Genomic DNA, 25,654 nt, shown 5'->3' on the forward strand with positions numbered 1-25,654 from the left:
TACTGCGCTTTCGAGCCTATTCACTGGAATCCACTGTGCAGAGTAATGTTCAGAGAAAGCAGAGACACAGTGGCACAAAACAACCTAATTCAGCTGTTGTATATTAGCCCACAAAATGAGCCCTGGGCCCACAAAAACAAAAACAATATTTCAACAGTAAATCTGTTTTCTGGGCATATAATATCAACGCAAATACAATCCTGCAATTCACAGCAGCTGTAGGAAGCCCAGAGTGAATAGTATACACTCTGATGGACCATCAATACCCAAGACTATGTGTTGCTGTAGCAAACACTTATTGAATAATAGATGTGTTTGGATACCCGAGCTTATCAACTATCACAGCTTCCATTAAGGTGGTGGCATGATTAATGGCACTATAAGCCAAATCATATCCTTGCAAGCCTCTTCGGTCCCTTCGAGAGACCACAGTGGCAGTGGAGATCTATATGGCGGCCATTGAGACTCATTTTTTATTTAAATGTTAAGGAACGCTACTGATAGGGACCCACCAATCACGTCGGTGGAGATGCAGGCGCGGCGAAACAGTGGAGCCACCTTCTGCTCGTAAATACGCTTCCCGCGCTGCTTTCCCCCGTAGGGATTGATGTACACCAGAAGGCTCTTCGGTCGGTTGGCTGCAAAGCAAGGGAGGGGTATGAGATAGTCATTAAAACGGCTCAGTGTTTATACCTTTTTTTTTAACAAATGTGTAACTGACAGCAGCTTGATGAAGTTTTCATTAACCACAGACCTTTCTCAAAATGCTCAGTCAAACTGACTGGTCCCCAAAACACGCTGCTCAAGAAATAAATGTTGTGTCTACTGACTATGGGAGGAGTGTGAAGCAATTCAGAGGTGCTGCATCATTCGGTGATAAACCTACAAAGTGCTGCAATGGAGAATACTAAATGGCTTGTTTATGGCTGTTGTGGAAGACTTCATTTAGGACAACAAACTGAGATACACCAGCTGCTCCATCTGAAAATGAATGGATTGGGATCAAGAGTTAAATGAGCACAAAGAAATATAGGGGGCAATATTGTTTGGCAATAAGACAAAAGTTCTATTAGATTACATAAATGGGTTGTCAATGCGTGATGTAAAGGTGTTCTGCGGAGGAGAGTGAACATACTAAGGCCTTCATCTCCACAATGAATGCAGTTAATTTTACTGAATTGATTCACCCTGGCAGGCAAAAGGGGGCCAAGTAGACCATTTCAAATGGGTAAACCCATCTTACAATCTAATTTCCACGTGCTGGTTACATTCTAAATCCTGCACGAGTCAACTGTGTAATCACTTTGAAATCACATAAGTGTAAAGCACTGTGTTTTGCACTCAACTAGGTCAATAATGTCATATAGCTCAATATATTATGACTGATAGTCTTATAATAAATGTCATACAATGTTTCTGGTCATGTAATGAGTTGATTCATCATTGGAAACCGTATTTAATTTCTTGCATCTTTATCTTAAACTTTGCGTCTTTATCGGGGGTGGGGGTGGGGGGGGTCGGTTGGGCCATGGTTCCCCGATAGCATCTCCTACCCTCCGCCATTGGCACGTCAGGAAAAAGAAAAAAAAAAAAAAAAAAGAAGCCCAGATTACTGTTTCTAAGAAGGTTTGGCACACTTACCTAACCTAAGTGTCACGGTAGTGGCATATTGTGAAAATAGACAACCTAAGGCATCCGTTGGTACCAACCATGCTGAGATAGCTTGTCAAGAAGGGGGCCAAAATAACACTGTTATGTTAGGCTAAATTTTGGCGAGGGAACAACTGGAATGGCCATTTTCAAAGGGGTCCCTTGGGCTCTCACCTCAAAATATCTGAATGAAATTGGGTTCTATATACCCACAAGTGTCCTTTAGACTTGTGTTCACTTGAGTTCATGATTCGTCCCTTACAGTCATTGTACTCTTTCTAATAAAGGCGTATGTTCGTCTTTTTTTTAAGGAAAAGGAAAAGCAGCTTATTCGAAGAACAATGAATGTGTAGATAGATTACACATTAAAACTGGACTGTTGTAGAACTCAAAATGTTTGGTGTACTAGTATTAGTCTGCTAACTGTAAAATAAGAAACCACAGTATATCAGGATGTGACTCCTTATCTCTCTTGGTGACAATTTGTTTCACATAGCCAGTATACTTCAACAGCATGAGAGAATTCCTGCCATTCAGTTATGGCTTCTGCTTTTGGTGTACTACCAAGATTTTCAGTGGCCCCATCTGGCCACCCCTTTGCAAAAGTTCTGGGGGCACTACTGCACATCTGGACACTAAGCTGGATGCAAACAATAATGCAGACATCCTCTTAACACTTTGAGTCCAAGCCAGCTAAAGGTATTTTTAGTACACTCTTTTATTGTTTGTAATACCACCATTTATATGTTTTATCAGACTATTGGCTCTTGCTGGCTCCATTCTTTATGTCTGTGCCTGTGAGGTACTGTCTAGAAGAGAAACGCAGGAGGGAAACCTGCACTGTAGGTTTGCCTCTGGGCTCTCCTCGGGGACACCACTGAAAAGAATGAAATGTTTTTTATGGACAATAACACACACTTTCTTTACAGTCTGGTGAAGGAATAGAAGAGCTCTGGCAACAATAAGTCTTGTCTTGAATGTTTCAATAATCTACCGTTTGGTCTGAAATATAAATATGAACTCATTATGCACTGTGGAACACTTACCAATTCTTCATTATTACGGTTTCTTGGTCTTTGGGATATTATTCTGTAAACTGTTTACTTACATTTCTATAATTTCCCTTTGATTAGCCTCAAACACTATTGATGCAGCTCACAATAAAAGCATCTTTTGAAGAATTCGAGGGTTTCAGAGGTTTTCCTTGGGCGCTACAGTTACTCATGTTTCATACTGTATGGTGGTGTCCCAATGATGTAATCCATAAACCACTCTGGATAAAGATTGTATTGCATGTCCCTCCCTCGTGCACATTGCTGACAGCTGTTAAACTTGTTTGAGAGATAAAAAGCCTGTTCCTCACAGAACAACTGTTCCCTCCTTGTTGTGTGGCACAACTTACAGTCCAATCTTGGCCTGATAAACCACAAGTAGCGATTACTAAACCTGTAAAATCCATTAAGTTTAGATGCCAATCATCCATAAATTCCATAACCAAGTATCAAAACTACGACTTTCATGCATGTACTGAATACTATTTGCCCTTAGGCTCTGCGTAGCTCAGCGTAATTGCTGTGTGTACGCCAATTTTTATTTGTCCTTGCTCTCACTAAGCCAGATTCCAAAAACGTGGCACTTTTATGGCACCTGGTCAATAAACTGATCCTGATTAAGTTCAGAGTACATTACCACATTGTTAAAGAACATCATTAAACAGTACGTACTGAGTAACGACAGCTGCTCATTGATAACTTGGATCCACTGCTCACAGAGTTCCTCATTGGCAGAATGGAAGGTGACATCAGTACAGCGCCACTGGTGCTGCGTTGTTCTTCTGATGTAGGAAACTGTAGAGGAACAAAACAGAAGAAGGGCACACAGTGTGAGAAAAAGAATATGCCATGCCATCATAGACTGTATAAAATAATGGACGGAACCACAGTGACGTCAACCATTGGTTTGCCGATTAGCATTTTGAAACCTTAAGGTTGGCATTTTGACTGTTGCCATTTTGGATTTTTGGAGCCAGAAGTGACCATATTTGGACAAGAGAGTAAAGATAACACTAACGCTAGCTGCTAGCTTGGTTGGCACAGTGCATTTACAGCTATGGTTAATTGTGATAATGCCAATGCTAGCAAAAAACCTGACTTAAAACCTATAAACAAAATGTACTTACTGGAAAAAATTGAATATCTGACAAAGACCCCAAACAACTTTGACTTCTTGACTGAAATTGACTTTTTTAGACGACAACAATTAACTTTGATAAACTGAAAACACACTAAAATAGCAACAGCTACACCTATACTCTGTAAATCTGGAGTTAAACCATGATTAAGATACCTAAGCAATTTGTCGCTGTGTTAGCAGCTTGTCAACAGACAGCACCCACCTGTCATTTAAAGTGGCCAACTTGAAGCCTTACCAAAAGGACAGCAAAAGACATAAGAGAGATGGCACCTGCCCTGGAAACCAAAGACTTACTGATTTCCCTACCCTGTCTGTAGCTTTTATCCCCTAGCCAATCCATTTTTGATAAAGTATAGACTTTCATTTTAAAACAGCTTCCTATAACAGCCGGGCACTGTTGATTGAACAGTGCATTTGTTGGGGACTTCTTCCAGCTGGGGATTAATACACATTTGGCGCTCTAGTATTTTTTGGCAGCAGGACAGCGTATGGGGAATTTAATTAAAATGAACTGCAATGACCGTGTTTATTGTAATGAAGGAACATTTACTGCAACAGTGTGGCTCAATCATGTGTTTTAAACATTGACTGCATTGTGGCAGTCACCATCTTGAATTTTTGGAGCCAGAAGTGACCAAATTTGGATGAGAGTGTGGAGCTATCAAGGAGCAAGAAGTGAATTTGATCCATAGACTGATGTGATGCCTCGCAGCCAGTTGGTCAATCAAAGTGGCCACGCTCTTAAATATGCTTAAATTTAAGCCTTAAAAATTTTAAACAAATGAGTTATATCCCCTCTACTGTCCCCTCTGCATTTTAACATGGGGGTCTGTGGGGATTGACTAACATTTAGAGCCAGCCTCAAGTGGCCATTCGATGAACTGCAGGTGTTGGCACTTTCGCATTAGCTTCATTTTTCAGCCCTGGATGCTGCTGTCACTGATTCTTAGTAGTCATAACATTTTACATTCCACAAAGACATTTTAGGTGTAGTCTGCTGATGGAGACACACTGTCTGTTGCTGGGATTGAACTGTCAACTTTCTATAGCACTCTGACCTCGTAGGCCTCTTTTGACCTCATAGTTCTGAGACCGAGAATGGAAAAAGGTATCAACAGAGAAAAGCTGTTATCACTAAAACAAGGGAATTCCTGATCTGATTTCTGGAGATGACACCAAATGTTTCCAGATATTAATCTCTGTGAAACATCCATCATAGTTTATATTATTTGGGGAGTATTTCTGGGCACCAGGGCAGACAGAGAGGTATCATACTTTGTTCATTTGGTCATTTTGCCACATTGCAGCCTTGGCCTGAGAATGAACCCTGGCTTTGTCCTTACCAGCCAGGTCAATCAGATAAGTGTATGAGTAAGAAATGAGGGCATGTGGGAAATGAAGAAGTAGTCAGTTAAATAAAACAGGGCTCTGCTGATAGTCAGACAAAAACTAGAGATGGAGTCACATAATATCCTGCTAGGAACATTACTGAAATATTTACATTAAGGAGCAAAAAAAAAAAAAAAATCACTCGCTAAGCACTTTGACAGCAGATCCACTCACTAAGCATTTCAAAGTCAAATTATCACACTAAGCATTCTTTTCATCAGATAGAAAAGTTAACTTTCCAGGCAAGTTCTTCAGTCCAAATCACTTACAGTACCTCGTGCTTGCAGCAGGACGGGCAAAGAGACAGTTAGAGTGGGAGTAAAATCATCCTTTAATAAGTTACATAATCAGGATGTAAGTGATGGGACGTGTCTTTGAAGCCAAGTTTCGGCAGATCGTGGGAATGCTGTCGTGTCAGGCTCGACACACTCTAATGCCAGTAAAAGCTCACATTAGTGAGGTAATTTTTAACATTTGGCTGTGATAAATAATGTAAATCCGATCTTGTTTGGATATAATCTAATGGCTCAAAATTGAGCATTAGCCCATAAGTCACTGGCATGCTGCCATCTTAGACCCAGTCGGCTAAGCTGTGAGGGACTCTCTTGTTAATGCATTACTCTCAGACTGTGGAGCTGTCTACAGGCTTATTTCCAGTGTCAGATCACTTGTGATTGGTGGAGCTGAACACAGGCTTTTGGCACACTTACCCAGAATGGAAGTGTGATGCGGCATTAGCCTACTGCGGTAAAATGAAAGTGACAGTGGCTCCAGGCTGTGTTGTTGGAAGGAACAAAAGATGCTGCATCTACTTCTTGAAGCAGCACCTCAGCGATTAAGTACTGCACTTCCATAAAGATGGAAGACTTGTGAGAGACAGGCTAAAAATAGCTGATGATTCCTATCTTTTGGGCCAACCTCAAAAAATGCTGAATCCTACTCTTCCCATGATGTAACTTGACATTTTCTTCGACTTGACAGAACTCTTTTAGAGCCACAGAGAAAATCATACAACTGCTGAAAGGCTGATTAGTGCTTCCTGTGATACGCAAAAGTGAATTTGATGTGTAAAATGAGTGGAATGTCCCTTAAGTGTTTCCATCAGTGTAGGTGTCATACCTGTGAATGCATGGGGATACAGCTGGGAGTGCTGCTTTGCTTTTTTCTGACTCCTCCTGGTCTCTGTGTTGTCTTGGTCATCATCTTTGGTCTTGTGGACAGCCACTATTTCACACACCTGAACAGCATGGCTGTGTGCTGGAGAGACAGAAATACATACATGTTACTCAACTGCATGATAGCATGATGCTATTTTGATAGCACCTTTAGTCTGTATAATACATTATAAACGTGTGCACTGACACACATTGATAAACCATTTGTAATTTTTGTTAATTAAAGCTGCAATAATCCAAATCTTTCTTTCACGTGACCATGTGTATTGTGAACGGGGTCACTCATAGAGACAAACTCACAACGAACTGTCACCCAACTGCAGTTCCCCTCAACTCTACGGAGCTTGTTTCAGGTCAGTGTTTTGGTTTTATGGCCCGCAACTTTTACTGTTAATTGTTTAGGTTAAGTCTCCCAAAACTCATCAGCCTCACTTCCAGATGTAGCAGACAGCTGTTTCAGTAAAAAAGTTCCGATAAACCCGCTACACGCTTCCTGCCCAGCAGCAAATGGCACTCAGACAAAGTAAGAAAGTGGCTGATTAAGTTGAACATTTAGCAGCTAATGAGCCAGACGTTTCCCTCAGGAGCTGGTGGAGATCAAAAACAGAGATAAAAGTAGAGTGAATATTGGACTAACTTTAGTCAAATAAATGCTAATATTGCTCTGTATCTGCTGGATGTGTAAACGGGCAACCGTTTGCTAACAAGTTAGCAATCAAATAGACACCTTCTGGTCAGTTGGTCAATAGTTTGTTTGACCAAACTGTCATTGGCTGGACGATCAGTGGTGATACTCTCATAAGCCTGTGTGTCCACCATAATATTTCTTCCCAGCTGAACTGCCAGGCATTCTTCTGAAAACGCCCAGCTGGGATTGCTAAAGCACTTTGGAGGCGCAGCATTTTTTGAGCTGGGATACTTCGGTTGTGTCTGGGTGCTTCAATACGGAATATCTGCGGAAGTAAAGATGTCGGCACAAGGTAAAGTACTTGTTCTGGATGAAGGGAAAGCTGAAGCATGTTGGGAACAAGGGCGGACCAGCCAGTCCATGTGGCCTATAATATTATATTCTCCTTTATTTCTTTTGTTCAGCACTAGTAAGATTTGATAGCTGGTCTTTGTGGTAGGCTATTTGTTCTGCCCCTCCTCCATTAGGCCCGTTTCCACTGAAGAAGTTCCTGGTACTATTTGCAGGGCAGGAACTACTACAGGAACGTCCTCTCGCTCGGCCCTCTCAACCGCTGTGTCTCCACTGAGAGAGCGGAGTAGGAGGAATGTTCCTGTAAAGTTACCGGGCTCTGGATGTGATATAATCGTTGCGCGACCATTTTGACCGGGGCGACGTAGTGGCGTAGGGATGCTGTTAGCCGATAGCGGCATCTGTCATAACTCACTAAACTCACAAAGTGGCCCGTGAAAAAAATATTTTTTCCAGCGGATGTCTTAGTTACAACCTGATTGAGCTAACTGGAGTAGTTTCATGTCATTTCCGACAACAGGAGGCTTTTAAGAGATGACGTCCTGATGTTAGCTTTGCTGCTGCTGTTAGCTGTCCCTGTCAGCTGATGCTTTCTAGACATCGTGATTTCCCAAAACTGAATAAATACCACCATAGCAACACAAAACTGCTTTGCTAGCTCAATCTTGTTGTAACTAAGATATCCACTGGAAAAAATATGTTTTTCACGGACCGGTTATTGAGTTTGTTTACATGGCGGTGGAAACTATGAACGAGCTAACCCTCGTCTGCTGAGTTTTAAAAATGCCGGCTATTTTGTTGCTTTCTGTTGACGTCACATTCCGCTTTGAGTATATCCAATCAGCACCAAGTAACCCTCAAGCCCCAGCCAGGAGTTTTTCGGGGCTGTTTCGAGTACCTACTCCAAGGCAGGGACTTGTTTAGCCCCTGTAAAAGTTCCAGAACTCTGTCCTTCAGGGGTGGTTCCTGCGGTGGAGACACGCACCAACAGCCCTGGCCCTGTAAATTTACCCCTAAGTTCCTGTGGTGGAAACGGGCCTATTGACGGCTGGGTAAAAAGTAGGTAAAACGCTACACTCGTCACTGTCAAAGTTGAACATTTTTCAACTCTCAGCGACCAGAAAAAAATATGCCAACAGTACAGCACTCAGCGCCTTATCAGACCTCTTCCATCTGTAGTACAGTCTTAATACGCAGTGTTCCCATTGCCAAAAATTAAAAAAATAAGCTGGACTCATGAAAAAAACAAACAAAAAAACGCTTTGTGGACACACAATGCCATCAGGTAGAACACAGTCAGTGCATTGTGGCCACTTTAATTAATCTAGAGACAACAAGCAGATTTTTTTCCCATTGACCAATCAGGTGGTTGGCGAATAAGCGGAATTTCAGTTGACGAAGACTTTCTTAAGTTGATTACAGCCCTAGAAATTAAAGTAAAGTTTCAGGGTTAGGTTTCCCCTTTAAAATTACATTGGCTTCATAGGTATAGGTTTCAAGGGGGACGCAGGGCATGCACCCCCTCAATGTTTATAACACGTACATTTGTCGACCCCACTTAAAACATTAAAGTAGCAGAGGACGTTTATGAGACATTTATCCCAAAACATTAATGTACAAAAAAGTTCATCTGATTGCAGAAAATATGATGTTTGATGCTCAAAATTATCTAGTGGAGGACCCGCAAATCCCCCATATCATATGTGTCCCCCCCTTCCCCCTTGTTAAAACAAAACCTACGCCCTTGGTCAGCTTCATCCATTCAGTTACAAAGGTATCTTGTGTTTCGATGACCTCAGAATGGCAGCTTACCATTCATTTCACAAACAGTAGAATTAATGGGAACAATAACAGCCATGTCCCAAGAGAGCTGCTTGGTGTATGGGAAGGAACTACATCTTCTTGTTCTTTTTTTCCCACGGGAACAGGATTCAGGCTGCTAGTATAAAATGACTTTAGGATGAAAGACTTTGGCAGTGTTTAAATGGTTTGTTCATTAACAGAATTTGTCGAGTACAGTGTGATCTGGTACCTCCTGGCAGTGAAGAGATGGGGTGGGTCAGCTGCCTTAAAGAGCTGCTAAGTGACATCAAAGGATTTAATAGGTATTATTAATTTAGTGTGTTTGAAAGGCAGAGATTGGGAAAATGAAGGGAACTGTTGGGAAACGGTTTCTTTTCACATACATACTGATAAGTGAGCACAAGCTGGTTTTAGTATAAAACAGAATGACCATGGGAAATTAAGATAAACGCAATTAAATCATTAAAGAATAGCTTAAACACCCATGATATCAACAGTAAAAAGGTGCAACTCAATGCAAGGAGGGAGACGCTTTAATATTCTACCCTAGATCTCGCAATAGCTATAGCTTTCCCTTGTGAAACGTTTCTAAATTTAAATCCAGATATCAGGAGCATTCAAGCAGAATAGATGCAGAATAAATCCAAAAGTGCACTTTTGTACTAGGAAAGGACAATATTACTTGCAATGAGTTTAACTGACCTCTTCAACTGCATCACATACAGGCATTCCAGTCTCTCCTACAAATTTATTCAGCTGATATGGTGAAATGGATGGGAGGGAGGCATGACATATTATTTCTCTCCTGGGAGTCTGAGGGAATAGGATTTCATTTCTTTCTCAAATAAAGATGATGCGCCATGCAGGCATGAATAACTTTATGGCCATCGATATTCACACTTTGACAAATAGGAAGAGTTATGGCCATGTGAGTAATAGCTTTATTTCAGAAAAAAAAAATCAGAACGAGGAGTTTCATTCCAACTATTTGAAAAATGGCACTTAGTGCTCTGCCAAAGTGATTGTTGGTACTGAATTAAAATATATAATGGATTACTGAAACTTAACTGTAACGTATAGCCATGTTCATCCATTTTCTAAACTGCTCGGTCAGGGTCACAGAGGGGCCTAACACTGCTGCATTATCGGCCAGGTCATGTATCAATACATACAACTAATATTTAAGGGTTTTAATTCACCTCACATTCATGTGTCCGATGGAAAAACCCAAAAGAAACTCACACAAACGTGAGCAGATGCAGACCACTTGGCATCTTATGTATTTCCTTGTATCATAATTCAGGATCAGGAGATGTAACTTTGAGGTTCTGGCTAACTACCTCCGTCAAGTCTTTGCCCTCTGCAGTTAGCATCATCACTGCTGTTGTGCATTTAGCATGTCACATTGACACCCATGGATTACAATGAGTCTTAAGAAAGAATCTCACACAAAGATATCTGAGGAAGATTCTTGCTATGAGCTGTTGAGTTCTAAACACATGCATAGGAATGTGGAAAGTAAAACCCAGCAGAGAGATATCCGGGAGTCAAATCTACATGTGGTTTTTGTTGCATGTTTTACTGACAGTTTGTCTTATCACTGAGATGTGCTGACAAAATAGACATGGCGTATTGAAGATGATGTTCTAACATCAAAAATCATTTCATGCAAGTGTGCGGAGATGGAAAAGCAGATTATTTTTGGTTTCATGTTGAGAGTGACAGCTACAGTACAGCAGGAATCAACCCAAGGCTACAACCAACTGTATTAGATTTGAGATAATTCAACATGAAACCTTGCATTTGCTGTTTGTTTCATATCCAAGCGCTAAACTTGTACCCGATATGTGCCAAAACATTCAGTGGAATATATTAGAATATCTTATCTTGTATCTTACACATTTACATGTTTGTTATCTTAAGCTCCCTGGCTTATGGTGAAATCCAAAAAATGAAAAATGTATGAAATCTTTTTCTCTGTGTTAGCCTGGTGGGCAAATCAACTTCTGTCAAAGACAAAAAGCTAACATTCATCATTGAGTCAGCACAGGCTGCATCTTTCTCTTTCTCTACTCAGACCGGTCCTTTGAACAAGTTGGTCAAATTAACCTCCGAAACAAGAACAAAGCCAACGATCCCAGTGAACTGTGTAAGGGAAGGAACTGGAAACAATAGCTGACATTCCCACATTCTAACACTGCTCCAATAACCCTGCCACACACACATTCACAGAGCCACAAACACACACACACACACACATACGCTCAAGTACACAATAATCCCATGGCCACACACACAGCAGACATACCCGCACACAAATTCCCTACTTTTTAGCTCAGTGCAGTCCCTAAGCTACATGCTAAGCCCTCGGCCATACAAGGCAGATCCTCTCTGCTCTGCTCTGACATACTTTTCTTTGTGCTCGAAAAGAATCTTAGCACTGCTAGTCAGTCAGTGTGTGCTGCCTATTCATTCCACAGGGCTCAGTTTGTTACTGTGAGCCGAAGGGGCCTGCTACCTGTAAGTCAGCTCTTGTTTCACTGCTGCAGAGCTAAGGTGATACCTAAGGACACAATTGGTGGCAACCAATTCATAACAGGACTGCTGCTTCAGCCAGAGGACTAGATTTGAGCCACATTACTTCGACCTGAATCAGACTCAAGTTACAAATTTGATGACTTTAGACTTGACTTGATAAAATTAGACTTGCAACTCGCCTTGGACTTTAATGCCAATTACTCGTGACTTCACAAATTATTAGTAACACTAGCATTTCGGTCCTCCTGGACCTTCGTCTACAGCGTTCAATACCATTATTTCCAACACTGCTATGATGGATTTCGGGATCTATAAGGCCAATTTATGATACATGGCATATGAATATACAATGTTGAACATTTTGAATGATTTATGAAAGCTGCAAGGCAACATTTTTTGTCAACAATCTTATAAATTGCCTTTATTGTTTAATAAGCTTGAATTTTCGAGGTTTTCCCATGTTTTTCTTGTTGTCTTGTTCTTTCATTTGTGGGGTATGTGACATATGGTGCACAGGTTGTTGTCAATTATTGAGAAACACACCTACGGCTAATTGATTCCCTTACACCTATGGCTAATTGATTCCCTTACACCTGTGCACACCTGCGAAATGAGTGGGGCAGTTTCTCTTTAAGCTCAATGTTGGAAAAAATAGCGTTGAACACAACTGAAGAAGGTCCAGGAGGACGGAAATGTTAGTGCTACTAATAAATTGTGAAGCTGAGCAAGAGCAGTGTGCTGGATTTTCTGTTCAAGGACTCAAGTGATATTTTCCAATGCACCTGCATCTGCATTCTTCAAACGACTTGAAAATACTTGAAAATTTCCCTCAAATCCAAAGAATAAAAAATATTTTACTTTGTGCACTACGAATCAATGCCTTCATTCAACGAAATCAACTGAACCAACTAGCATTAACGCAACTCATTTCCAGCAAGTTGACACTTAATTCCCAAGATCCACTTTGGTTAAACTAATCCAACAGCATCCAATCAAGTTGCAGGAGAGAACCATGAAGGACTAATATTATGTTACTGAGCACCAGTTGGAAAAAATTATGCCAAAGATAACTTTGTTCACATACAAAAACTACATGGTGGTCAACAAAAAACAAATTGTAAAATACAAAACGTGAAGGTCAAAAATGACAAACAACAAACTTGTTTTACCAAATAAATACAAATTATAAAAAGCATTCCTGATTTTTGTAAATGTAATATATTACTACTTGGTTGTTAAAATGGCTTTTCATTTGGTGTCGCGTGCATAATGACTTGATTAGGATTCGAAACTCAAAATTTAGAACTTGAAAACTGACTTGAGACTCATAATACTTGTGACTTGAAAGTCTTAACTTGGGACTTGAGGCTTACTTTTGATTTACAAAACAATGACTCGGTCCCACCTCTGGCTTCAGCTTTTGGTTATCTAATTCAAAGACTTGGATGTGACAATTGGGTACAAGTGGCCCAAACATCTCCGACAGAAATACCACAGATAATCTGTGACAGGCAGGGCAACCTAGATACACAGCACACAATTAAAACCAAACATTAATATTGTCACTTCAACAATACTTAATTATGACTGGTCATGTGGCTATCCTGATTCTAACGGTCTAGTGTCTTGTAAGCTCATACCTGCTGGGCTTCATCCAGGGCAGGACACTCAAATAAACAAAAATCATCAATCACCATTGTCACTTCAATAACATTTAAGCCATAAGTAATTAACATTAGTGCGACCTGGAGCGTGACGCTTTGTGTTTGTGCTACTGACTCATGATTCCTGGCAGAGGCTACAGTAAACACTTGAGGCTGCCAGGTGATATTGTTCTCAGTGTTTTCAGATAATGCCGTAGAGTTTTAATGACGTGAGTCATGAAAAAATTAGATTTTTTTTTTTTTAAACTTTAATCTCTAGACCTGCCAAAAGTATTGTTTACAAAGACGTAGGCTGTGTATCACTTAAAAGGCTCATGGGTATGATTTCAAATGACATGATATTCAAAGCCTTGAGGCATGGCCTTGGTGCTCACTACCAGGGGTGTAGTGCTATTTGTTTAGGTACCGGAACGGATCTATGACACATGCATGGTTAAGTTGTGGCTCATTTCGAAGGTGATGTGACCACTATTTCTTCGGTGGCAAGTTTTCATCCATTAGTCAACTATAACTATGAAATAAAAGGATGTTTTGCAGCCTTTCCATCTTTACCAGTTAACAGTTAGCAGCTATACACTTAATGATTTAAATCACTGTGCCGCTCAAAAGCACCTGTTTTCTTGCATGTCACACAATGCATGAGTTGACGTCATGAATCAATCAGCACACCTTAAATGTTGATAAGACTATGACCATTCCATTTGTTTTTAGTGGCACTCCTCCATGACATATACTTTAGTAATCACTGGATCTTCAAGCGTTCAAAAAAAGCTAAGATTTTCAACTGGTTTATGTCAACTGCGAATATTCTATTTCCTCACTTGGATAAGAAAAGAAGTGGCGGACTGTCATTCTGGTGCATATTGGCTGCTTTCTGCTGCTAAAGCCCGTTAATTACTATATCAACTATCAAAATCCACTTGAATTTAACTGAGCATTAGCGTCTATACAAACTGGTTAATTATAAATAATAATAGTGGAGTATATAGTATGTCACTTTCAGGGGTGCAACTATTATATCTATCAATTAATCTGTCAATTATTTTCTTGATTAATAATTTTTATCTATAAAATGTCAGACAAAGAAAAAGACAGAAACCCAAAGCCATTCAGTTTATTATCATGTATGACAAAGAAAAGCAGCAAAAGAAAAGCCTGATCACTTCAAAGGAATAGATTAACATTTTGAGAAAAGACATGTTTGCTTTCATGTCGAGAGTTACAACTTAAGATTTTTGTATATGCTAAATATGTAGTTAAGGCTTGTTGGATTAGTTTAACATGAAGACTGGAAAAAAAGGGAAAAAGCTCGCCTTTCCCTGTCCAAAAAAATTCCAAATCCACCGACCACCCAGCCAAGACATAGTCCTGCACCTAAAAACTACAACTGACGTTTACAAAGATCAAACAACCCAAAAAGTAAAGTGTTAATCATTGAACTTTAGAGGTACTGAGAGTTTAATTTCGTTAGTTCTGGACAGAACGAGGCTTGCTGTCTCCTCGTTTCCACAAAGCGAAAAAGTGTATTTCCCAAATGTCAGCAACAACAACAAACAACCTGTGAAGTTTCAGTTCAAGCTTCAGGTTCCCCACATGAGAGGTTCAAGTTGACTGCCATGGAAAAAAGGCCAAGTTCAAAGAGACAATCACATGGGATAAGAACAAGGAGCAGCATACAGAATAATTCCCTAACCCTGGCATGTGCAACTATCAATGTGCAAGACGGGGAATGGACCTCAAATTCTGGCAGTGGCAGTGCGTTGCTTTGCCCAGAGTGTGAATGTAATCCCTAACTCTGGCATTGTTAGTGCCTTTCTCTACTGAGCCAGAAACATCCAAGTCCTCAGGGCCCAGGGTGCGACTGGTTTCCATTCTAACCACATGAGACGGATTAACACCTGCGATGCACTGTTGTAATCTGCTAAAGGGCCAGGACAATCTGTGAATTTGTCCTGCATATGACTGTATACACCAGTGGTTTCAAACCTTTTTAGCTTGTGACTCTTCAAAATGAGGTTGCATGTGTCTGCATTCAGTGACAAGGATAAAATAAGACTCTGGTCTAGCATACAAACTAAATGCTACATGCAGTAATACAGCATGAGCAAACCGTAGTCTCTGATCCGCCTACAAATGAATCATCCAGGTACAGGATTTGGGAGAGTCTGCCAATGACACAGAGTGCTGACTAGTGAAGTGGTTTATTTAAGTGTGTCATATTATGAGAAGAACATAGGCATAAAGTTTAAAATCAGTGAAGTGGTCCTTTTACTACCTAGAGGGCTAAAGCTCCAGCGGTACTTAACGAGGATTGAGGGCCACTGGTCTTGGCAGTAATTGTATCCTGTAACGATGAAACAAAGAGGATCTTTCAGTTAATGTAATGGAGCTTAGGAGGTCAGTTAAAAGCGAGTCTTTAATCACAGCTATTTCATTAAAATAACTTTTGTCCTTTTAAATATTTGTGCGACCAGGCCTTTATGGGTTCAGGCAGGAACCACTGATGCTGAAGGTCGAGCCTCAGTCTCTGGGCCTTCCCTAATCCATGCCGATACAGCAGCAAGCTTTGGGACGAACTTCCTTCTCTCCGGTGGAAACAGGAACTGTTATATCTTTTTGTAGCCATGGAGAAAAATAAACTTACTCCCAACTTTATGTTCTTCATTTGTGTTTGTATCACTTGTGCCTGATCTATACAGTATGTGCTGCTGTTGCCAACCATTTATTTTCTTTTGTTAAACATCTTGATTTTCACTCTCATATGTATAAGCTGATTGGTTTTTGAAACAGTCCCTGTAACAACATTTTACAATCAAATGAACACATCGAAACCACTTTTTAGACTAGAGAAGGGTATATTTGATCCTAAATTCAATGTAACCTTTAAGTTTTGTATGTCTGCGTGACAATTTTAAATGTCTACCTTGGTTTAAGCAGTTTAGGTTAGTACAGGTATAACTTATTGCTCCTACCTGCCTATCTGCAGTATTGTATTATACATATTGTAAAATTGAATTTAATGGTGTATTGTTATGTGTCTGTATGTACCTTTGATGTGTTTGAAAAAAGCCAAAGACAAATTTCCACTGAGGTGGACAATAATGCTACCTACCTACCTACCTACCTAGTTGCATCTTCCATGACAAACACAACATGGCGTTGCATGTTGTTAGTATGTTGGCATTGATGTAGACTCAATTGTTGTGGTACTTGAGGTCGTTCTTGGTCTCAAGACCACTTTTTGAAGGTCTCAGTCTCGTCTCAGACTCTTCTTTTTTTTACTCGGTCTTGTCTTGGTCTCAGACATATAGGACATCGGATTTTATTTCATGATCGGTCAATACCACAACTGCGGGAATATCACTAAATTGCCTGACAAAAAGTAGATGGTTGATTTTAGTGCCTTAGTGTTTGTTTATATTTGTTTGTTCATAGAAGACAAAGGAACATTTATATACAATTAACCTCTGCAATGCCTTTTGATTATTTTATACAGACATTTTTTGTGGTTCACTTATTCATACGTTCATATATACACTATATGGTGACAAAAAAACAGGTAAATGACGAGGAATCTTCATTTGTTTTTATGGAAATGTGGATGTTTCAGATCAATTTGAGGAGTGCCTGTGGTTTGCATGTCCTACATTTTATCTAGGTGTGTCATGAATGGGATTCACACTGGTCCGACCTCAGTCTTGCCCTACCTTGTTCTTGACTTGTCTCAGTCTAGATAGACTCTGCTCTTGGTCATGACTTGGTTTTGGTTTAGGTGGTCTTGACTACAACACTGCCAGACTATCTATTGGAAGGTTTTATATATAACCCACTTCAACTCCCTGCAAATTGGTTTGGGATGGCCTCAGTGTGGCACAGTATCCACAAGGACATGGAAACAGAAGTGGGTAGGGAGAAGGTGTACAGGGTGGATTGGGAGATCCCTACATAGTGGTGGGTTCGTGTTCCCTTGTGACAATTAATGAGCGTCTTTAACTGACTTTAGTGATAGTACCTTAAGTTCAGACTAAATCAGCACAAACACTGGAGAGTACTTTGTACCTTTATGGTGCATCAACAAGTACTTGGATTCATAATCCTGCTCATCCTGCTTCCTTAAATCTGCGTGGCATCCCACCTGACAGGATTCCACTGAAAATACTGGTTCCCTACACAATGCCTTACGCTAACATGATGTCACACCTTTGAGGTTTCACACATGGATGTTGAAGCAACACCAGACATTCTCTCATCAGCCCAAAATAAGGAAGTGCATGATAGATTTGGAGGATTTGATCTTAACTCAGTATATCCTATGCATTCATGCATAGTGCACAGGAGATTTTGTATTTGTGTCAGCTTGTGCGTATGATATCTGTGACAGCAAAGAGCCTGGCCTCACCTTCTTTTAGTCCTCTGACAACAACAAGCTGTCATCATATTCATATTCTGCTGTTGTTCTCTGCACCCCTCCCTTTACACAGTGGATCAGTGTGTAATCCCTTTATTGTTACCGAGGTTTGGCACTGACAATGTGTTAGAGGACAAGCCAGCACAAGCTTAAGGAAATGCTTGCGTTCGTAGGTGTTCCCACACTATTTATGTAGTGTTTATGTCATTCCTGTTTTGCTTGTACATATTGCGTTCCAAGTGGCATGCAACATGGGTGCAAGAGAGAGAGATTTAACTGAGGGTGTGAAACTGATAAAACTGTTTATGTTGTTGGGTGATGCAGCCTAATATTTAAGCATTTTTGGCCTAATTCTGCACATTAGCTGCAGATGAGTCCTTGTATGCAAGTGTTGTACTGCGATAAATCACAAAATATGAGTTATTACAATACAAGTTGGCTTTCCTACCACACAGAGAGCACTAAATCACTCAACCACATCAACACATTATTATCCAGGTCATTGATTCATTGTGTAATTAGCTTCAGAGGTCCTACTCTTTACTCCTATTGACCCAAGCCACAGGTAAATAAATACAATCAATGTAATGAAAGGGTCTGTATTGCTGCCAGTAATGCAGTATGAACCACAGTTTACCCAATCTCCAGCTGTTGTTTTCCTGGCAGTGTTTATTTCTCTGTATCTCCCTCCCTCCCTCTGCAGCCGTCTCTCAACGTACAGACAGGGCTGTGCATTGAGCGCCCGCTTTAGATTACAAAGCACAGATCTGCCTGGGTACACATGGCAGTGAGCTGTCAAACAAGACATGGATTTCTCCCAGGCACAATGGGTTTGTTAAGCCAAGGCTTAGGCAAACAGATGGAGAAGAAAGGACAGCAAAGGTGGAAGGTATAACAAGAGTCACTAGGGGTGCAGTGGTACTGCTAGATCACTTCACACGCCGACAGTGCCAGACTAAACAAGTCATCATTTTCTCAAAAATGCAAACTTGATTTTCTGTAACAAACATAAAATACTCTCAGGATCTCCACTGTCATAATTTTGGATATGCATGAACACTAGCAGCATGGCTCTAGGGATGGCAGTGTTGGTCAGTCTGTCCACCACTTTGGTCCAGACTAAAAAGATCTCTGCCAAAATATACTACATTGCCAAAAAATGCTGGTGGTGCAGTTATTCATGGTCCCAAGAGGCTGAAGCCTTATGACTTTTTTAGTGTCAGAAAAAGGTCATAGGGAGTGAAGCATCCAGTTAAGTATCCCGTGAAGTATCTCTACATCTACTGGATGGGTTGCCATAAAGTTCTGTTAACACATTCATAGCCCCCAGATGTTGAATCCCAACGACTTTGCTGATCCCCTGACATTTCTTATGGTGCCAACATGAGGATGGCATTAGTGGTTTTGAGTGAAAGCTTTTAACACTTGTTGAATGCATTTCCATTCAATTTTAAATAGTCATGCCTTCCACAGGATGAATTTTAAATACTAACGCCTTGTTTCCACATAGCACTTTTTTTGTCTCAGTTAGGAAGTTAGCATAAAAATGAATTCGCTGACAGAAGGATTCATTTAATGCAGCTCCATTTCTACATTTATTCTATGTGAGAATTTTTGCATGTTTAGCTTGCTAACATTGGTAGCATGCTAGCTGTGTACCACATAGAGTGCACGTATAGTGGATCATACGTCTTTTCACCAAATATTTCCCAAAACTGGCTACACATCTGACAAGCCAACCTGCTAATTTATTTGTCACCAGGCATTATTGGTCCTGTTTTTGTCTGTATACCCCTCAATGTGCATATTCCACATGACTGAATGGCTAAAAATACTAAAAATAAATCGTGTTTCTTTACTCACAGGTGGATTTTGCTGAGGGATCTTATCACAGAGGATATTCTGTAATGCTGATACCCTATTTCAGCCCGATTTCCAATACTTCCTGTATTGCTATAAGTGAATTCCTGTCTGTAACGCATTAGATCTGTATCCAGCTCTGCCATATGGGAAGCAAATATCTAAACCCTCCCTCCCTGGCCAAGAGAGATATCCAAGGCTTAGAGGGCCTGAGGAAGTACTACCAGCTAAGCATAGTGATTTGGAGGAAAGGGGAGATGCTCTCTAAAGCATATGCCATGATTTAGACGAGATTTTCCTCCGAGATGGGAGCATGCACTGTATAAGAGTAGTGACTCAGGCATTACGTGGACATAGCATTTACTCTAGGCTCAGAGGCCATGCCATCTCAGTGATTGGATTTTGTTTGTGTGTGTGAGAGCAGATCTGTGTGTACACCAAACATTCCTGGCCGGGATACCCTGCCTCGCTCTCTACTCAGCACATCTGACTGACGGATGCTCTGATTCGACCAAATCCACTTAAATGTCAGGAGGTAACATCCACTAATGTTGTCTAAACCAAAGCATCAAGACCAGAGCGGTGTTTACCGCTCATATCAATTCCCTTTGGCATTTATGGCACTTGTGCGTCAGCTTGATGTTAAGGAGAAAATCTAAATTTTGGGCAGAAAAATGGAAAATACGAGTTGAAGAAGACCTGTCAAATCTGAGTCACGCCGTATGATTTTTTGCCATCAGCTGGGATTAACGTTTTTTATGTCTTCTCAGTGCTCACTGATTTTTCTTAACTACTAAATGTGATAGATAATGTTAACATGTCACCTTCTGTTTGCGATATTTCACCTGATATCCCAGCTGGTTTTGTCACATCTTTTATTGTCATTTTCAACCAACTAAATTAGAAAATGATGTAAGTGACAAAAGAAAATAATCCATCCTGATTTACTTGTTAATTTGCATTATTTCTGCTGTCGTAGAAACTAAACCTGTGACCATGCAGGTAGGGGGCTGGTGTCTTGAAACACCTAATAACCCTGCAGAAATTTCACAGCTTCCAACACACACACCTGCACAGAGAGGAATCTGTGGAATGCTTGTGCAGCCCATGACGTTATTCAACAACACGTGAAACACGTGGAGTCCAGAAATAGAGCATTTCTGTGTTCAGGTAGGTGTAAAGACGCAGAGGAAAAATTCCAGTCACCACCACCCACGTCTTTACTATAGTCACTGATTAACTAGACTGCATTGACTATTAATGATAACCACACTCCAGTTAGAGACTGTGTGTATAAATATAAACATACTACAATATTTTAGCTTACTTAAGCACTCACAGTCATAGAACTGACTCTATGGTGTTTAATGTTACTAAATATTTATTAATGGCAAAGTCTCCTCGTTTGATTCCTAACTCCAGGGTAAACAGACCTGCTCTTGTCACAGCGATCATTGCTGGGCTGGATTTTGGTGTAGCCTTGTTGAACATTGACTCAATAAATGGAAGTCTTTATGGCAGGTTATTATAGGGCGCTTGATACCACTTTGAGGAAGGTCAATGGCCAGGTTTAAACTGAAGTGTGCAGTGCCAGCTGTAATAACTTCACTCGATATGGTAGCCTACAATAATTGCAGAGCGGGGAACTCATCTAGATGAACAAACATTAGCCTCGGGAGGTTATAGGGACGTCAAGATTAAGTGAAAGTTGCCTGATGCATGAGGAAGTAAGGGACAAAATTTGGAGCGCTGGTTGACAACCACAGTAACTGCAAGGGCAGTTAAGGTGTAAACCATTCATCCAGAGCATGCTGGGATTCCAGCTTACTCGTTCCTGGAGTGGGTTGCACCATGACACTAGCTTGAGTGTGTAAAGTTTTTACGATGTCCTTAGTAATCACTGTAGTTCCAAACCATTGCTTTACTAAATTGGGTTGCACCATCAAAACTTCAAAGTTTCAGTAGAAACAGTTCACAGACAGTTCACCCTCAAATCAAAAATACATATTTTTCCTCTTACCTGTAGTGCTACATAGCAGTCTAGATTGTTTTGGTGTGAGTTGCCAAGTGCTGGAGAACTAGATGACACTCAGCTTGTGGTGCTCAAAGTGGCAAAAAAATACATCTGAAAAACTCAACAGCAATGTCTCTTTCCAGAAATCATGACCCAGTTACTCAGGATAATCCACAGACCTTGTTGTGAGCAGTTTCATGTACAAACTACTTTCTTTCTACCAAACTACACTAAACTGTATCATCACACAGAAGGAAGCGTGCATCTACTGCTAGCTCACCTAGCACCACCCAGCTAGCTAACATTACAGCTCAGCCGAGGACCAGGCCATTAATGTTTACATGTCCCGCTTTTATGAGCATGAGCCTCTTGTCCACGCTTCCGTCTGTGCGGGGATACAGTTGGTGAAGGAAGTGTGCATCTACGCATGGACAAGAGGCTCATGCTTGTGACAGCTGAGCTGTAACATTAGCTAGCTCAGTGGTGATGAGCCCCAAATTTATCAGCTGCAAAATAAGAGCGATGCTCACATTAATTCATCAATAATTATAATTCAAAAATACAAAAGCTTATATAATACTCTGAAATGGGCAATTTTGCATAATAAGTACTTTTACTTTTTGTTCTTTGAGTAAATTTTGATGCTAATATTTTTGTACCTTTACTAAAGTAAAATTTACGTGTAACAAAGTATTTCTGTTTTGTTGTATTGTTACTTTTATGAAGTAAAAAATCTGAATACATTTTCCACCACTACATATAACGTTTTGTGTGGAACCTTGAGACGGGCCTTGGTGAGGACTTGGCTCAGATTAATCTGATCCTGTTTGATTCGGCAGGGGAAACCACTTACGACCACATGACGTCGACCCCGGCGGGGTTTGGACCCACCATTGCATATAACGATATCAATATAATACTAGGGGTGTAACGGTACACAAAAATCTTGGTTCGGTACATACCTCAGTACACAAGTCACGGTTCGGTTTTTTTGGGTACAGTAATGAAAAAAATAGACAACTATTAAATATATTTTAATTATTGGTAACCTCATTAAAACATACCACCACAGCAGTTAACTCTTTTTACACAATTTTTGAATGAAACAAATATATATATATAAAATCCTGCTTTTTCACATTGTTTGAATGAAAATAGAAATATAAAAGTAAAAAATAAAATCCTGCTGTTTTTTTAACACATTTTTTGAATGAAAAATATAAATATACATTTCTGCTTTAACATTTTTACTCAATTAAATTAAAAAGTATAGTGCGGCTGGTCAGCTTTAAAGCCTGCTCAGATTCAGTTTTACTAGGAACTTACTTAGCTTTCCTACTTTGTTAAAGTGCAGTAAACAAAACATGCTTATATCTAAAGTGCAGCTTAAACAATTTTACTCAACTCCAATGGCGTTGGTTATTTCTTTAGCACGATGGTCAGGGAAACGCTCTTTCTTTTTAAACAACAACGATATTGTAGTTTGCACCAGATTGTTTTTTCTAGTCGTGCCGGTTAACGTTCAAACTCGGGTGGTGTCGCTTTAGATGCGTTAGCATGTTAGACGTGTTTCCAAGTACATACCCGACCGCTGTTCTGCAGTGTCGGCACACTGCTTTTGTTTTGTCAACTTGTTTATTTCCATCTTCGTATTTTACCCTGAAACCAAAGTGTTCCCAAACGGAGGACTTAAGGTTTGTGGGTGGGTCTTCAGGTTCGTCAGGCTCACTTGCCATGTTGTCAAAATGCGAGAATGGGCTGCACAAAGTGAAAGCGGAGATTTACGGGAGTCGGTCTGTCACTAAATTATGTCCGTCGGGGAACTAGATATTTTAAATGGTTCGGCTCGCAAAAACGGAATTAAAATAAAATAAAATAATATCCTGCGCCCAATAATTTGGTACAGGGTCGTGCCGAACCGAAAGTTGCGTACCGAACGGTTCGACACAAATACATGTACCGTTACGGCCCTATATAATACTGATATCAGTGACATAAGGAAGTTACACCGGGCCCCAGTGCACGCTATTATGATGAGCCCTATAGTGCATGCCATCGTGCATGTACTGTCTTGACACATAATAATACTTAATTATTTTGTTTGTTTTCACCATGTCCCACTTGTTTCCTATATGTAATACTTTATTATTGTAGATTATATTTTATGTTTGTCAGGTTTGATGTATCTTAACCACATTGAGTTTATGCTTGTTGTATGAAATTTGCTACATAAATAAAGTTGACTTGACTTGACATCGGACAATATCAACACACATATTGCCCAACAATCATCACTGCATATCTGACAAAAACTAAGAAACTAATTCATGAATTGAATAGTTTTTAGTATATTTATAGATAGAGATAGCTCATATAGAAAAAGCATATCATTTTGTTTTAGCTACTATTTCAAAACCTAAAACGAAAAAAGAAACCCATGATGAACATGGGTTTGCCTTTTCAAGGACATATATGGCACCATTTTTAAATCAGGAACATTCTTTTTTTTATCATTTATCTTTGAACACAGGTATATGTCAAAGGTGGCAATCTGAATCACTAGCAAGGGCCTGCTTTCTCTACAGGGCCCTCCACCCCAGGGGTCCCAGTGCAGTGTCTTTTTGTTGTTGTTCTTGTTACAAACTGGGTTAATCTCAGACACCGTAGTGTATGTTTGGAGACACTAATACATCTTTTTGCCTCTAAATCTACAGTAACCAAGCTAACAATAGCTATTTTGGCCCTTACAAGCTGCCATTATGAGGGTTTTCCCAAAGCTCACTGGGACAGAAAGTCCTTTTCATGAAAGAGTTAATGAAAGGATGAATGAACTCCTTCCTGGAGGACATATTAACAGTCAACCCTTTGTTTCCTTGTAGGAAACAAGAGCCTCCTAATTAACTCTGAATGACAACACTCATGTGTGACCCTCTTGACAGGGTACAGACCCCAACTCCAACAGATACATGACCTCACTGGTGCTCCCTGAAATATGAATGATCCTGACACAGTGTGGAGTGGGGAGACGAGCTCAACACTTGGGTGCATGGGTGAAGACAGTAGAATTAACTAATACAACTCAACATAAATATATCTGATAATTTTAAACTCCTTTGGTTGCCTTATTTGTAACTTTAATTCAAATATAAATGATTCTGTTTTAACTAGATTGGTTCCTCATATATTTCTTTAGTTTTAAAACATGACACAACAGCTTAAAGACAGCTCTCACACTAACTGACTCCTCCATGTCAGACTTACCTGTGTCAGCACTGTTGATGCCAGAGCTCCGTGTTCTGCTCCTTTCAGTTTCCCTCCACGCCAAAACACTGCGGTTCACAGCAACTTCTACCTGCCTGTGCTTGAGGAAAAGCCTGGAACATAGTAACCTGCCTTGTTTCTCCATCATGTCGCTCACACGTGTCATTAGTTACTCTGTCGTCCGGTGATTCTCACCTCAACTTTGTTACGGCCCGCATAACAAACCGCTGCTCGGTGTGTGTGTGTGTGTGTGTGTGTGTGTGTGGAGTGTGTGGAGTGAGTGTATGGTCGGCCCGGGCTGTCAGGAGGAGAGGGACTACACAGATCGTCTATGAGACAGATGACTCACTCAGGAGTCAAAATGAAGCTGGCCTACTTTCCACACTCTGATGTCTTACAGGAAATATACAGTGGAAATAATAGGGTTGATTTAAATGACATTTTTTCTGCATTTATAAGCAGAGCAGACCAATATTATGCAACATATGTTGGCCTCAGATATATTTGTAATGATTTTTTAATTAATGTTTGACAGTTTATTTCATTTTATTCCACATACATAATTACAAAACAAAAGAGGATAAAAATATATATTTTTAAAAAAAAAATTATGCATATGAGGGTGTGGTAAAAACCTGTGCATACTTATATGAAAACCATACTCAGAAGACATAGAAGTGGTAGTGTATTTTAAATACTAGATACATTCAGAAAAATGTC

The 25,654-nt window shown here is 40.2% G+C and overlaps 1 protein-coding gene across 1 annotated transcript in view; it reads right to left on the reverse strand.

Moving 5' to 3' along the window:
• The window catches only part of cerk (ceramide kinase), a 61,724-nt gene extending 36,491 nt beyond the window's left edge, over positions 1-25,233 (reverse strand). Inside the window, exons 1-4 of the mRNA XM_049567330.1 lie at positions 24,935-25,233; positions 6,352-6,489; positions 3,375-3,497; positions 513-638 (exon numbers count right to left, since the gene is read on the reverse strand). Of these exons, the coding sequence (XP_049423287.1) occupies positions 513-638; positions 3,375-3,497; positions 6,352-6,489; positions 24,935-25,100 (553 nt within the window). The 5' untranslated portion in view covers positions 25,101-25,233. The remainder of the gene's footprint in view (positions 1-512; positions 639-3,374; positions 3,498-6,351; positions 6,490-24,934) is intronic.
• Between the last annotated feature and the right edge of the window lie 421 nt (positions 25,234-25,654).

The sequence above is a fragment of the Epinephelus fuscoguttatus genome, linkage group LG22, assembly GCF_011397635.1.
Source record: "Epinephelus fuscoguttatus linkage group LG22, E.fuscoguttatus.final_Chr_v1".
NCBI lineage: Eukaryota > Metazoa > Chordata > Actinopteri > Perciformes > Serranidae > Epinephelus > Epinephelus fuscoguttatus.